Source organism: Watersipora subatra, chromosome 7, assembly GCF_963576615.1.
Source record: "Watersipora subatra chromosome 7, tzWatSuba1.1, whole genome shotgun sequence".
In the NCBI taxonomy this organism is placed as follows: domain Eukaryota; kingdom Metazoa; phylum Bryozoa; class Gymnolaemata; order Cheilostomatida; family Watersiporidae; genus Watersipora; species Watersipora subatra.
The window spans coordinates 62,808,167-62,825,497 of NC_088714.1; the positions used below are offsets into that span (position 1 = coordinate 62,808,167).

General features: G+C 37.2%; 1 protein-coding gene across 1 annotated transcript in view; it reads left to right on the forward strand.

The window, feature by feature from the left end:
- The window catches only part of LOC137400973 (uncharacterized), a 30,476-nt gene extending 14,913 nt beyond the window's left edge, over positions 1-15,563 (forward strand). The window contains exons 7-10 of the mRNA XM_068087312.1: positions 7,742-7,854; positions 11,581-11,700; positions 12,626-12,824; positions 15,443-15,563. Coding sequence (XP_067943413.1) covers positions 7,742-7,854; positions 11,581-11,700; positions 12,626-12,824; positions 15,443-15,563 — 553 coding nt within the window. The remainder of the gene's footprint in view (positions 1-7,741; positions 7,855-11,580; positions 11,701-12,625; positions 12,825-15,442) is intronic.
- Positions 15,564-17,331: the final 1,768 nt, after the last annotated feature.

Below are 17,331 nucleotides of genomic sequence, written 5' to 3' on the forward strand. Positions count from 1 at the left end.
ATATATATATATATATGTATATATATGTATATATACTCATGCTACAGACATTACTGTTTCAGCTATTGAAGCCTCATCAGTGCAGCTCAGAGCTTGGGCAAGGGACACAAATCCCATTACCAATGACAGTTGACTTCCTGCCACGAAACAACTATGTTGCCTCGCAGACTTTAAGAAAGTCAATGTGCTGGCACCAGAGTGCTCAAATCACAAAAGTGATGAGCTTTGCTCAAAGGCTAATAGTGCCGCACCTCTCACAGAGTGCTCGACCAAACCGAAGTAACAGAGCATATACTCATGCTACAGACAGTACTGTTTCGGCTATTAAAGCCTCATCAGTGCAGCTCAGAGCTTAGGCAAGGGACACAAATCCCATTACCAAGGAGAGTTGACTTCCTGCTACATAACAACTAAGTTGCCTCGCAGACTTTAAGAAAGTCAATGTGCTGGCACCAAAATGCTCAAATAACAAAAGTGATCAGCTTTGCACAAAGGCTAATAGTGCCGCACCTTTCACAGAGTGCTCAACCAAACCGAAGTAAGGGAGTATATACTCATGCTACAGACAGTCCGGTTTCGGCTATTGAAGCCTCATCATTACAGCTCAGAGCTTAGGCAAGGGACACAAATCCCATTACCAATGACAGTTGACTTCCTGCCACGAAACAACTAAGTTGCCTCACAGACTTTAAGAAAGTCAATGTGCTGGCACCAGAGTGCTCAAATCACAAAAGTGATGAGCTTTGCACAAAGGCTAATAGTGCCGCACCTCTCACAGAGTGCTCAACCAAACCGAAGTAAGGGAGCATATACTCAAGCTACAGACAGTACTGTTTCGGCTATTGAAGCCTAATCAGTGCAGCTTAGAGCTTAGGCAAAGGACACAAATCCCATTACCAACAAGAGTTGACTTCCTACCATATATATAAAAAAATGTTTCCTTAACCCGGATACCCCGTATGGGTGGTAAATTCTGCTCAGACTCGGGTCTCCTACCAGAGACCTGGGAGTTTGAGCACTCGCCTCAAGATCTTAGCTGTTCCCAATAACGCACTTTTCGGCAACTCACCTGAGTTGATTGTTGATGGTATTTGGGCAAGCCACATTTTATGCGCCGGTGTTATTGCGCCCAGTGCTCCAATGACTACTGGGATTACAGTTGTTCTTACATTCCAGCATTTTTCAATTTCTTCTCCAAGAGGGAGATATTTCTCTACCTTTTCTTTTTCTTTGCTGGCTATATTGTAGTCATTGGGTACTGCTATATCTATTATAGTAGCCCTTTTGATCTCCTTGTCTACCACCACTATATCTGGTTGGTTTGCTAGGACATGCTTGTCAGTTTGGATGTAGAAGTCCCAAAGGATCTTAGCGCGGTCATTTTCATTCACCTTATCAGGAGCTTCCCACCAGTGTTGTGGTTTATTAAGACCATACTCATCACATAGACTTCTATACACAATACCTGTGACATGATCATGCCGCTCAGTGTATGCGTTCCCTGCTAGCTGCCTGCATCCACTGATGATGTGTTGGATGGTCTGAGGTGCATCTTTGCACAGTCTGCATCTAGGATCGTCTCTGGTGTGATAGATTTTCGTTTGGAGTTTCTTTGTTGGGAGCACTTGCTCCTGGGCTGCCTTGATTAGCGACTCGGTATTGGCCATTAGGTTTCCTTTGTTCAGCCACATATATGTCTGGTGAAGATCGCCAACCTTAGATATTAGTTGGTGGTAAGCACCATGAAAAGGTTTCGTGTGCCAGTCAATTTCCTCATCATCAGGGCGTAGGTCCGTTGTAAGAGCAGCCGATTGAAATTCACCTAGCAACTTATCTGAGATGGCCATGGAGGCTGCATATGCTTTGATGCTTTGCTCCACCTCTTTCACTGTCTGCTGTACTCTTTGGAGTCCCCTACCGCCATCTTTCCTATCAAGATACAATCTAGTAGTATCAGATTTTGGGGTGGAGTGCTCCATGCGTGGTCAGCAGTTTACGAGTTGCTATATCTGTTTCTTTGATGGCTTCTTCAGTCCACTTTAATATGCCTGCTGGATATCTTATTACTGGCAGTGCGTAGGTATTTATTGCCATGATTTGGTTCTTGGCATTGAGCTGGCTCCGTAAGACCTGCCGAAGGAGTTTCTTGTATTTGGTAATGGCTTTGTGATGTACCTCGGTTTCGTGGTTGATGTTGCTTTGCATAATCCCTAAGTACTTGTACCCTTCTTCTATATCTTTGATGGTACCATTTGGCATTTTTAGGCCATCTGTGAGCATAGAATGGCCTTTCTTAAGAATTAGCCTTCCAAATTTCTCAATACCGAAGGCCATTCCGACGTCCTTGCTATATACCTGAGTGAGGTGTATTAGCGAACCAATGTCCCTTTCTTTGTCAGCGTACAGCTTGATGTCATCCATGTAGAAGAGGTGGTTTATCTTGGTGCCACTCTTAAACTGGTACCCATATTGAGTCTCCTCCAGCATATTGCTTAGAGGGTTTAGGAATATGCAGAAGAGCAGCGGTGATAAGGAGTCGCCTTGATAGATGCCTCGCTTAATTTGTACACTCGCCAGCTTTTTGCCATTAGCTTCCAGTTCCGTCTTTCATTTGGTCATTGACATCTTTATGAATGCCACAAAGAGCAGGGTGAACATTGTACATACTGAGGCACTCAAGTATCCAACTATGGGGAATTGAGTCATAGGCCTTTTTGTAGTCAATCCACGCCATGGCAAGATTGGTTTGCCTTCTCCTGCTGTCTTGACAGACCGTCCGATCCACCAGTAACTGACGTTTAGCTCCTCGGGTGTTGCGCCCAATTCCTTTCTGAGCACTGGTCAAATAGTGACTCATGCGCTCTTCCAGTTTGTCTGCAACTATTCCTGAGAGCAATTTCCAAGTGGTGGGCAAGCGCGTTATTGGTCGATAGTTTTTGGGAATCGGCCCCTGCTTTGGATCTTTTATCAAAAGTACAGTTCGTCCTTTGGTCAGCCATTGTGGATGGTCACCTTGTTCTATTAGGCATTCCATCTGCATAGCCATTCTAGTGTGAAGTGATGTCAATTTCTTTAACCAGAAGGCTTGAATCATGTCATGGCCAGGTGCTGCCCAGTTCTTCATACACTGCACTCTGCACTTGATGTCCTCTTTGCTGATGGTGAGTCCTTGCTGAGCCACTGTGTGTTGATGGTTCTCTTTAAGCCTCTTCAGCCAATTCGCAGTGGTGTTATAAGTAGTCTCTTTCTCCCAGATGTCCTTCCAGAACTTTGAAGTGCTAGATCGGGGAGGCTCAGACATTGGCCTCTGCAGTTCACCTTTGAACTGGGAATACACTTTAGATGGATTATTGATGAACAGTTTGTTCATGCTCTTGTTATCCCGCTCTTTGGTGTACCGCTTCAGTCGTGCCGAGAGTGCTACTAGCTGCTGTTTGGCAGATTCTAGAGCTTCTATTGTGGCTTCCCTTTTTGGACGCTCCAAACTGTGGTTAGATCTTTCACTGAGCCTACTAACTTTCTTGCGCAAGTCCTTGATCTTATTTTGTAGCCTCAGCTGCCAGGATGGAATCTCTTGAAGCCTTGTTGGCATTGGCTTAATATCCATCTCCTCAAAGATGACGGTTGCTGTACTGTAGATTAAGGCATTAGTCTCACTGATTGATCTAGTTGAGATCGACTCCAGTGCCATGTTAATGTCTTCTAACAGCTTCTTAGGTATGGCCTTGCTAAATCTTCGTAGTGGTTCCCTGCTTCCATAATCATTAGCAGCTAACATCTTGTTGATGATATTTTCCGCAAGCTCTCTCACCCTTGGGTCAAGGTCCAAGTGCATGTCTTCTTCAACCCGTGAGTCAACACATGATCGTGTATGCGTCACAGTGTGTGTTGATATGCACTCCTCGTTGGTTGAGGTTACTTGAGTGAACTGTTACCTAATTTCATCTACCTCAAGTTCCAATATGAGGTGCCGCTTGATTATGTTACTCCTCTGAGCTACAAGTTGCTTAGCGGTTAGTGGCAATTCAGGGCGCATGTTTATCCACAGTTGCCGCATCCTTCCCATATAGCCCCACTTTTGAGGTTCACTCATAAAGTAGCACTGCATGAGGTCCGTGTTATCAGTCCGAGTCCATCTCATCCGTTTTGAACCAGTAGCCCATTTTTCCCTGCCTTGTGCTGGTTCAGCTACAAGCAGCGCAGACCTTGTTTGACCGGGCGACGTCTGAGCCGGCATGGCTTTGGTTATTGCACTCATCATAGAGGTTGTAGACGTTATACAAGCAAGGGTCTTGTCAAAGGACCACCAGAAAAGTGCAGTTGTTGGGGTTTGAACCGAGGACCCTACTCCCCAACCCCTACTTTTGTGTTCATGATCACCGTCCCGATACTTACCAACTGCGCTATCTGTCCTGTGGGAAGATATATATATATATATATATATATATATATATATATATATATATATATATATATATATATATATATATATATATATATATATATACATATATATATATACATATATACTGCTATATACATATATACATTTATATATATATGTATATATATATATATATATATATATATATATATATACATATATACTGCATATAAATATATATATATAATTTAAAAGAAATTGTTTTCTCACCCCGGATACCCCGTATGGGTGGTAAACTCTGCTCTAACTCGGGTCTCCTACCAGAGACCTGGGAGTTTGAGCACTCGCCTCAAGATCTTAGCTGTTCCCAATAGCGCACTTTTCCCAATGATGATGTGTGGGATGGTCTCAGGTGCATCTTTGCACAGTCTGCATCTAGGATCGTCTCTAGTGTGATAGATTTTCGTTTGGAGTTGCCTTGTTGGGAGCACTTGCTCCTGGGCTGCCATGATTAGAGACTCTGTATTGGCTGTTAGGTTTCCTTTGTTCAGCCACATATATGTCTGGTGAAGATCGCCAACCTTACATATTAGTTGGTGGTAAGCACCATGAAGAGGTTTCGTGTGCCAGACAATTTCCTCATCATCAGGGCGTAGGTCCGTTCTAAGAGCAGCAGATTGAAGATCAGCTAGCAACTTATCTGAGATGGCCATGGAGGCTGCATATGTTTTCATGCTTTGCTCTCCTCTTTCACTGTCTGCTGTACACTTTTGAGTCCCCTACCGCCATCTTTCCTATCAAAATACAATCTAGTAGTATCAGATTTTGGGTGGAGTGCTCCATGCATGGTCAGCAGTTTACTGACCATGTATATATGTTTACTGTCTATATATATGTTTACTGACTATATATATATATATATATATATATATATATATATATATATATATATATATATATATATATATATATATATATGTATATATATATATATATATATGTACAAATATATATGTACATATATATACAAATTCTACGTCGTATGCATATATATACGACATATATATGCATATATATATATATATATATATATATATATATATATATATATATATATATATATATATATATATATATATATATATATATATATATATATATATGTATATATATATATGTACAAATATATATGTACATATATATACAAATTCTACGTCGTATGCATATATATACGTAATATATATACATAATACATCTATTATGTCTATATGTGACTATATAAACAAAGTAACCTCAGACGCTTTACTGCTATGCGTTTTTACCAGTATCTAGAGGTACCTGTATTGTCCATAAAACAATTGAATACCACTTTGAATATTTAGTCCTCACTCACTAACTCTTTTGCTTTTAAACACTTTTACATTGGTTATATTTATTTTATTCATTTCAACCGCACAAATATTTGTTTCACGATATGAAGTTTAGAAGTTAAAATGGTAAACCTCATACAAGGTAAAAAAGTTTTTCCATGTAAAGTATGTTTTATTACCCGGGTAATCCCAGGCAATTAGCTAGTACTGTATAATGCTTAGATTTAACATAATGCATTAATATGGTAAAGGGATTTTTAGTGAAGTGAAAACTCTTAGAGTTGCCTTTGTTTTACTATATAGAATGTGTAATTGTTTTTGTAAAACAAAATAGACAGTGTGATTTGTTTGAACATACCTCTGCCATAGCAATCCTACCTGAAACTGGATGCATGGTTAGCTAGATAAAATGCTCAACTTTTAGCATTCTAATAGTAATGGATATTGCATGTTAGTATATGCATTATTATTGTCTGTCAATATGCATTGCATCTAGTTACATGCCATGCATGTTGATTAAAATATGCCTTACAACGAGAGCAAATAAGAAAAACGTTTTCTGCCCGTTATCTTTCGTTAAAATATCCTACATATTTCTTACAACAGTTAAAAACACGTGACTTACGTGGGTTTGAAATATTCTTGTTCATTTAGCAATTTCTAGGCGTTAATATAGATAACTCTGTTTGTTTGCGTTAATTTCTATTTAGTAAAACAAAAGCTCTATTTTCCCTTACCCTTTATGGTAGAATTGAAAGTGGCAAGAGAACTAACACCAAATATGTTTGCAGCCAAAAAAAAGAAAAGTACTAAAAAAAGAAAACAACAATTTTTATGTTGATAAAGACCATGTTAAAATAATTAAACACCCAGAACAATCATCTTTTGTTACAAAACTGTCAAATGTATACAATTGTATATTCAGTTTATGTGAAGCCTGTTCAAAAACTATTTAACTTTAACAATAATTGATTTCAACATCATAACTGCCTTGCTGAGACTTTGTGTCTTTTTCAAGCGCTTGTTGTAGCATCGATGAGAAATCATACTTTTTCTACTTCACCTAATACAAGGGTATTAGGTGAATATTAGGGTATTAGGTGTGCACGCACGCACGCACACGTACACACACACGCACATGCACACACTCGCACACACGCCCACACTTGCTCTCACACTCATACTCACACACACATATGGATTTACACATAAATTAACTCACAGATAAGCATGCTCACATGCACACTCACATGCACACTCACATGCACACACATGCATGCACGCACGCACACAGATGCACACATATATATACAACTTTAGACAACTATATACAACTATGGGTAACTATAGTTGCCAATGTGGACATATTGTTGTGTTATCATTTTTAAATTTTTTAATATTTGCACTACTTGTATAACATGCTGATGATTTTTATTAGGCAGTGTTAGCACTAAATAAACAACATGGGTTTCTGTAACACTCCAAAAGATATTTTCGCTAAAACACTGAAACGATTGTAAAAATTGTATAATTACATACCAAATAATTTTTGTTGTAGTAATAGCAAAACAAACTTTATTTAACCATTACTTGCTAATTATTTTACAGTTACCTTTAAAGACCTGTACAGTTGTTTTATTTTCTTTTAGCATATTTCAATAAAAACTGATTTCGATTTTTCAAATTAAAAGTTACCGTTGTTTGAAAAAATTAAAAAACCTTCGCACCTCTTTTATTTTTCCCTAATATATTCGAATTGCAAACAAAACTTTTCACGTGATATGAAGTTTGAAAGTGAGAGTGGTAACTGTTGTTATATGTTGAATAAAAATAAAGGTTCAGTGCCAAAACTTTTTGTCATTACGTGTGCAAAGTCAGGCATTGAACTAATATATACAAACATTCACATATGCATATATATTTATATATAAGTGCATATACATGTACATATATTTTACAAAAAATCCTTATCATATTTTCCTTTCAGGGCACTAGGTGAACCTGGTCTTCAAGGAGAATCTGGAGATGCAGCAGGTGGTACTGTCTATACTAGATGGGGGAGAACCACATGTGGATCTGATGCAATGCTCCTTTATAAAGGTATGTATTTACCTTTATGAGTAACAGTTGTTTGTTGGATAAAGCTAATTTTCTTGAAAAAATTGCTTTTACTTTGAAAGTTTCACTGCAATTACCTTTCTCGTTGCTAAAAATTAAAATAAAATGCAAGTGTTCAAGTGATAAGTCTAAATTTGTGTTTTGTATTTGACTTGTTTTTTCATCTTGGCTCCTTAAAATACATGTCGCATCTCATAATATTTTAACTGAAAAGTCAGCAAGTAGCATGCTAAAGTAAAGATAAAAAGACAAGACCATTATCCTTTTAGCGATGCTCACTGATCCACCTAAACCTTTTCAAGTACATACAATAATAGTTTGAAGGTATTATCAAATACGTAAGGGTAACATGGTGGAGTTGCACATGATATATAGTTTGTCACTATTTTAGTGCAGTTATCTACTATATAAACGCCAATCGTTGTCTGTCTGTCTATCTGTCTATCTATCTATTTGTCTGTCCGCTTTATAGAGTACCATACTTTTCAAACTATTAGCCGCTACTAGGTATCTAGGGCACATTAACGAGAATCTCCGGTTAGCACACGCCTCTAATACATTACTTATTCATCGTTTTTACATAAAAATCACGTCATCTCCAGTTAGCGCATAGTAATTTACACACAATTAATATTTACTGCCAACAGGTACCGAGAAGGTCGCATAAACGTTTGTTTCTTGCGGCCACTGGAAAAACCCAATTCTCACCTACTAAATTTCCACATTGAAAAGGTAAGTGCTTCTTATTCAATGTTGTATTGTCTATGAATTGCCACACTTTCAATACATAACCCTTTCACTTGCGTCCATGTACAAATTTAGCTATTGGCCTACTGCCAGCCATTTTGCCGATATTGCTTCATCATATTTTTTTCAATTTGGAACTCCATCTGGAACGTTTGTTTTATCTGTGTAATCACAAAAATATGAATTGGCTACAATGTCATCAACATAAGTAGTTATTCGTTTTCCTAACTCGGACGCCTTTGATCAACTTACACTAAAATGCTCATTTTTAAGGTGGAAATTCCTAAAACAAGATTAAAATATTAAACTTTAGGCTAATTTTATAGAGAAATCTTTGGACAACACTGTCACTATCAAAGAAGTCTCAAAGATCGTTGGTTATGTTTTCAATGAATAATAAAATTCAGTTGCTAGCAATTGCTGGGAAAGTTACAAAAATGTGTTTACGGCGGTCGAACATAGGAAGCGCATGAATGAGTCTACTTCAGTGAAAGGGTTGAAAACGTTGGATTGCCACTTTTTGGGATAGTAAACATGTTCATTTCCTTCTGCAGCTGAGTTACTTTTGTTCCAGCTACGAGTACTACAGAACTACAGCTACTACAGAACTTGCACGGGCACTCCAAGTGTTGCGATAGGCGACGGTGAAAAGAAACCGAGAAGCGTATATTACAAAAAAGCACACCATCTCATTCAATTTTAGAAATGCTTGAAGCGGTACAATGCCTCCCAAAAAGCCTACTGCCCAAACGCAAGAACAGATTGATTCCCTTAGAGAAAGAGACCGAATTCGCAAAGCAGCAGCTAGACGAGCAGAAACTGCAGAGCAAACACAGCTACGCCTGCAACAAAACAGAATAGCTACTGCATCTGCTAGAAGTGCAGAAATTGCAGAGCAAACACAGCTATGCCTACAACGAAACATATTAGCAGCTGCTAGAAGAGCAGAAACCGTTGAACAAACACAGGTACATCAAGAGCAGGCCAGAATAGATGCTGCATCCACTAGAAGTACAGAGACCACTGAACCGACCCAGCAGTGACTCAAACGGTTCACAGCAGCCGCTACATCAGCCAGACGTGCAGAAACCTCCGAGCAGATGCAGCGGCAAAAAGAACATTATGTACTAGCTACAACAGCTGCTCGGCAAGCTGAATTTTCAGAAGCAGATGAAATGGGGACAACAGCGAGATGCACTAACTACAGCAGCTGCTACCAGGCGCCGTGTATGGACAGAAAACTTTGCACTTGACTACAGTCCTGTAACACAGTATAGGGCCGAATTTTTCTAAAGGACGAATGTTCAAAAATGCTCCAGATATAATGCCTTACATTGGAAAGGCGAGAGGCCATATATGTAGTTTATATAGCAGATTTTATTGATAATAAATTTTATCAACACGACCACATTACTGCTGCACAGTTTGTATATACAATGTCAAAACACAGGCTATAGACAAAGAACTGGTGAGTCATGATTAGTGTTTCAAGCATGTAGAAGTCTCAATTCAATAAATGCTGGCGATAGCTTAGCAGTGCAATAGCAAAATACATGTAGTTTATAGAATTTCTTAAAACATTTAAATTTAAAATATGTAAAACTTTTCCATACTGCCAGTTTGAAGAACTTAAGTTTGCCTAGCATTGTCAATTTCATTTTCAGTTCTGTGTACAAAATTAGGACAATTCCGATTTGAGTGGTTCGAGACTGATGCATCGTAGACTAGCTGTAAAACACATTGAATATTTCCATTGGTCTCTCTAACATTATTGACATGTACAACTGCATATGTGTAAGCGATCAGATTAGCACAAAAATTTCAATAGATTGCATATTTGGAGTTGTTTTACAGTATGAAAGACAACTCTCAATAAAACTATTGCTTTACGTAAATCTTTTCCCGAACATGGGTAATGCAGCTAGTATATGTAAAAACTGCAGCTAGCTGTATAAGGTATTTTTTTGCTAATTTGGTAATTTCAAAACTGTTGCCACAAACAAGTACTGCTCATGCTATTGCTGGTTATTAGGAACTTGTAGTACCTGAACCGCTACTCACAGGTGCACAAAAAGAATCGGTGTTAGTGTTAGTGTTAGGGTTAGGGTTAGGGTTAGTGTTAGTGTTAGTTCTAATGTTAGTGTTACTGCTAGTATTAGTGTTAGTGCTAGTGCTAGTGTTAGATAGTGTTATGCAAACACTAAGAATAATAGTCAAAGCAAAGAGGGATTAATCAAAATGTGGAATTTTTTTAGGGATCTGTAAAACAGCTCCTCTACAATGTCACAAATTGCTCAAAATTGCTAGATAATAATCTTAAACTTTAGCAAATTGTGTAGGAGTGTGTTTCAAATTTGAGCAATTTTTGAGCTTGATTTAAAAAGTTTAGTATTTGCATTGAATGTTTGGTTAGCTGACGTATTATTTTGTTGTATTTTGTCCTATTGCAAGCTATCAGTTTTTCTGCCTTTTGATCCAATAGTTGACCATAATGGGTGACAGGTAAATGGCTTTTTGGTTTGAAATATGACAATTAACTTTCAATAACATGAAAATTTTAGCCACAAACAAATGAGCAGGATTTAATTTAATCCAGCTGAACTAATCAAAAAGCTGAACTCAAATCTGCAACAATATGTCAAAGGTTTTAGTGACAATTTTTATAATTATAATTCTTATATTTACAATTACAGTTTACGTCAAACTTTTGGTTACCAAGGTATTTATGCCACCCAGTTTGCCGTTTTGCTATTTTTCATGGTATGACAAATTATCATTTCAATTACATAAGTGCACATGGTTTGTTATAAAGATATTAAGTGAGTAAATAAATTGGTTGAACACCTCCAAATGTAACAGCTCATTACTTGTCTTAGGCACTGTATTGTCTATAAAGTCATGCTGAGACCATAATTATAGTCAGAAGCTGGTACGTCATAAATATGTGTTATGACTGTTTAGGTTTCAGTGGAGGAGCTCGGTATTCTGATCTAGGAGGAGGAGGCAACTACCAGTGCATGGTAAATGATGCTGAGTATAACATTGACAGAACATTGACTTCCTGGGTTGCCTATTTAGCAGGTACAGAATACGAAAGTGGTGGTTATGGTATTTTCAGCAATTATGCTCAAGACCGAAATGCTCCGTGTGCTGTCTGCTATGCTAAACCCAGATCATCTACTATAATGGTTCCTTGAAAAAGGAGCTGCCCTAGTAATGAATGGATATTCGAATATGAAGGTATGAACGAGCTAATAGTTAAATTATATTACAACTGCTCAAAAATGATGGGGGACATAAAAGTATAACACTGACATCCTCACTGTTTTTTAATCTGCTTAAACCGAGATTTACTAGCATCTACTTTGCTGTGGAGCCAGATCGATGTAGTATGGATGGTGGATTGATGAAATCTGTTAATATGGTGACCAGATACTATGTGGGCTTCTGTCTTACCCTCAGTCATTGGCTAATCATTGATGTTTACATCATTAATTAAACGTTTTGTTTAGAAAATTGTCATCAATACTAAAATTAAAATATCTCTGCTATATTGGTATGACTAAAAATATTTCTGTGACGCTGTGAACTTACAAGCTTATGATTAGTTTATCGCATGACTATAGAGACCTTCTGCTCACTTTCTAAGATCTTTAGTCATGGTTATCGGTAGATAATTATGTGATATTTATGAAATGGAGAATATTAGTAGGTTGTGATGACATTATTTAATCTATGATAGTATAGTTAAACTTACTGAGGTCATATTAAAACACATGATTGACAAATACAATGTTTTGTACTAACACTTTAATTACGTTTGCTGAAAAATAGTCTAGTTTCACCAACTCATGTTTTTAATATATTATGTTATGTTTGTTTACAAAGTTTATAGGTTTTAGGTAGTACATGCACGTGCTAATTATTAACTGTATAACAATTTCTGCTGCAAATAGAAACATTAAGATCAGTTCACAAAGGGTAATTCTATGTTTACCTCTTTTAGGTTACTTGATGTCTGATTACTACAACCGTGCTGGCAGGACTACATTTGAGTGCATTGATGCCGATCCAGAGTACATAGATGGTGAGAGCGCTAATGAAAGTGGAGCAGTATTTTACTTCACCTGCCCTGACTGTGAATTAGGAGTTCCTTGCCCACCGTACAGTTCATACAAGGCCATTACATGTGTCATCTGCCCAAAGTAACTTATTTCCGCAGCCAAATGAGAAGTTGCATGGAAATCCGACATTAGCTCTTCTGTTCAAACCTCTCATTACACCACTTCATGAGTTGTATTTTGCACACTTCAGCTCACTTTGGGAAATAATTTTACTGTGTTAATAATACATATAATGCTCTTTGCAAATTTAATTTTTATAACAACTTTAACTTGCAATGTATTGAAAGTGGATTTGGTTGGTAACTTTTTGTCATGAACTCAGATGCTGCTAAATTAATAATCCCATTTATTTACCAAAATAAAATATATTTTTCTCTTTATTCTTTTTTAACAATGAAATATATACTTGGCTTCTCAACATGATTTCATCATAGTTTAGAAGACTTTTTATAACCTTTTCAAGGCTACATGAGTTCAGTGCAATTACACCACTACCCACTACACAAAACATCACTCTACCAACCAATATTGCAAATGTCAATTTATTGAAATTCTCAAGTCAACCAAACCATTTTACTTTGTGTTCAGAAAGAATGTCATAGTACTTAAAGGAATACTGGAACAATACTGGAATAAATAGAGATATGCCATAACAGGACTGCTGGGATTTTTGAAATAAATTTAAAAGAAGGCTGGCACGTCTAGTTGCTTTGTCCTTGCTTAGGCAACCAAATTTTTTCGATCATTGAAGCCAAACCAAAAACTGTACACTTTGACAAATGAATAGCAGTGTGTACAATAACTAAATAAAAAAAATCCAAGTGGATTGTACACACCAAAGTCAGTGGTAGTTTTTACATCAAACCTTGCAAGAAAGCATCATGAAAGCTATATTCTAGCTTTCTTGGCCAACTCTGCCATTTCGAAACAAATCCATTGCGCATAGAAACAGAGAAAAGCTCAGATATGCTACTAGCGTAAAGGATATTATAATGGGCTCAGTTATGCGACATTTATAATTGAAGAGTTGCAATGGTTTTAAAATAAGTTTACAATAAACTTAGTACATTTTATCAGAAAGCGTCGATATTTTTTTCCATCTGCGATTGATGATTATGTTTGAGGTGATCCCACTACCAGAATGCTTCAAGGTTAAAATCAACAAAAATTGATTAGGATTAAAACACGCAGAAGCAAAGTATGTGTGTAAGGATGTCACAGGCTAAAATTGTTCTGATAGCAGATATCAGCTAATGCGTTCAATCGATCTTTTTACAGCTATAAACATGATAATTGAAATTTTGCTTGATCTGAGCTTGTTGACCCTAATCAAGTTTTGTAGATTTTAAACTTAAAACATCATTGCTGTTCGATTATCACAAACATAAAAAAATAATTGCAAATAATAAAAGAATATCTGTACTTTTGGACCAAATTACCTAAAACTTGGCCAAAATTCATATTCATTATTTTGAAACTTAGACCCAAGTCAACTCGAACTCATAGCTTCATTTAGCTGTTAAAAACTTTAAGCTTACACAATCTTTCTAAAATTTGAGAGTTTTGTAAAGCATAAAATGTTAGTACAAGTTTTAGATTAATAGAACAAAGTCTTTTTGAGATATAACAAAAATTGCAACAACACTCCTCTGCTACCAAAAAATGATAAATGTTTGCCACAGAAACGTGTGTTTAATATGCAGCTCTGTATTTCCGGCTCATATAAAATTAGCAAACTTTGAACTTTTTGTGCAGTACAAGTTTTCAACATAATTCAACTTTCGAATTGATTGGTCTGTTTTTCAGATACTGCCAGAATAAAGATAACACTTACAGAGCAATAAATGAAAATCAGCTTTCAAAGATTATGACATACTTTCGAATTTTTGGTTTCCATATAATTACCACGCTTTGATCACATTTTCAGATTATACTTTCAGCATAATTCTGGAGAACTGCATTAATCAATTTGTTAGCGCTGTAGATATTGCTAAAATAGGGAGGATATTTCTAACTAATCTAAAATCATGAATGTCTGCAGTCAATATTGGATTCCTATTGGTCACTTACCAGTAAGAATAAAGGTTTAAGAAAAACTTTTCCATGACACGGTTCATTTATATATATACACATGTATATAGAGCCTTTTACTTCAAAATCTAGTTTCTATTGTTGAAACCTTAGGCTCAAAACTTGGTATCGCTTTAGGGGTCCTGGATTCGAGTTCCGGCAAGTCTCCCAAAACCTCGAAGTCTAAAATATGCGTAGCCGCGCATACAACATGCTATTTCTTGTGTGGGAATGTTGAAAATGCATGATGTAGCCTTTGGGGTTCAAACAAGCCTGGTTACCACTGAGAAGTAATTATCCTGTTAAGCTTTTTAAGAAGCGGCAAGCTTGAAACACGGTGGCGGACATGCATGTATACCAGCCAACGGTACACTAATATGGCTTATAGTCATCACTACTTTGTCAAATTGGTAGCTAGACTGAGACTAAGTGAAGTTAGCAAGCTCAATCCAAGTTGTTAAATGAGAACAGAACACTCATACATAAACATGAAGATAGCCCGCAAAACCAAATTGATCTTATACTATGATTGAAAGCTGATTTACTTATTTAGGTTGAGTTGTCCTATTTCAATACTTATAATCTAAGCTGTGGCAGTTCTCTGCAACCTAAAAACCCGCTGTTTTTAGCAGGTTTTATGTGATTTCTGGGTCTCATACCACATGTTTCAACAAGGCTAACCTCATGGCTAGCACAGGATACTGGGGTGGCAGCAACCTGTGCACCTCTCCACTTCCCAGATGCTTGTAGCTAATTGAACCTCCCACCAACAGGCTGTCGTTTGTCTGAAGGTAAATTTGCTTCAACCCAAACTTGGGTATGGCCAGCAATATAGCTAGTGCTAATTTTTGCAACAGCAATTACCTCTGCATTACTCTGATTTAAAGTTAGGGGAATTCACTGAACTTCACCACTGACAGACAGCTAGTTGTCGCGAACCAACATTGTCTGAACCTAGGTAGAGGGTAACAACTAAATCTGAAGCTATAAATACAGTACATTTCTATAAACTCCGTACTCGCTCAGCCTATTGGATGTTTGCTAGTTCTACTCAATATTGTCACCCAAGCATTACTTTGGTTTCCATCTGAAGCACTTGTGGGTATCTCAGGTTGCTAATAGTCTGTCCGCACCCATTTTGTTTTATTTTGTTGTTAATGTATGGGTGGCCGACAATCTATTGGTATCATGCTCCTACTTGGCAATGCATTCTCAACTTGTGATGTGTGCTTGGCAAAATATATTTTAACCCTGGCACTCTTGAGGGTAGCTGACAGTTGGCTTTTAGAACCCTAGCCTTTATCAGATGTCTTGAAACTACCAGAAAAATTAGGGTATAACACAAAAAAGTGTTTCCTGATCCTCCTGGTTTTGGTTTGTTCCGACCTAACCCAGTATCTATTATAAAATGTATTCTCCTTTGACACAGTACTTTTAGTTTCTATGTCAGTAAGAGCTTTAACATGCAAAACTTGACAAACTAAACGACTGGGGAGTCGCTTTACCCTGAATTTCCTAACCCAATAAGATTTATTGTTCTAATCCTACACGATATATCATATTATTTTAATTGAACATAGTCTACATCAATCTCGTAGGAGATGCCTAAAGTTAACCTTATTGGTCGGCCAAACACGAGCTAATTAGGTGAATTTTCTGATGAGCGTGAAGTTGTCCAACGGGCTGACAAGACGACACATTTACCTTGGGTCATGCACCACAAAAGCTCAACTTTTTACTGCAGGTTTTGCTAAGCCATTCAAACATACATATCTAGGGCTGGTGGTAGCCAATATGAAACACAGGTTCATTGTGGAATCCTTAAACTTGTGGTTATGGTTACAAGCACTGCTGTCGGATTTTACACACTTTAAGATTTTAAACTTATTAAACAGATATCTTTAAAATTAACTACCTATCTACATGTAGATAACTGATTGTCCATTGGCAAAGCCCTAAACAATTTAGAAAAGTATTTAATTATAACTAGATACAACTCACCTCTAAAGGTGAATACATGTTTACCAACAACTTATCATGGTGATGAAGGTCCCACATGTTCTTGCATTGGCCGATGCTTAACTTGGACATGCATAATACAAGAATAAAAACTGATTATCATATCTGTAATGGCACAGCTGACTACTGGCCACAAAAAATGTTGCAGCGCGCATTTTCGACATTTGGTATTACATTGACGGTCTTTTTGACACTTTTCTAGATATACAGCTCGCAATATTTTAGGTGTATAGATGCTGTAGCTGAATAACAAAAAGTCTTCTGTAGACATTAAGCTAGTCCCTGGCAGCAAATAAGTGGTGCAATTCTTTGTTGGACACATGTGTACTATTTGGCAATCCCATATGCATATACACTAAGCATTTTCTAGCACAACTATCTCCGTAAACAGCCTTAAATTTAGTTCATCCTTAACATCCAAAGTAACAAGATACTACGGCATGTGCACGATTTTCTAGTGTGTGACATTTAATGCTTTCTATCTCAAGGCATGTACATG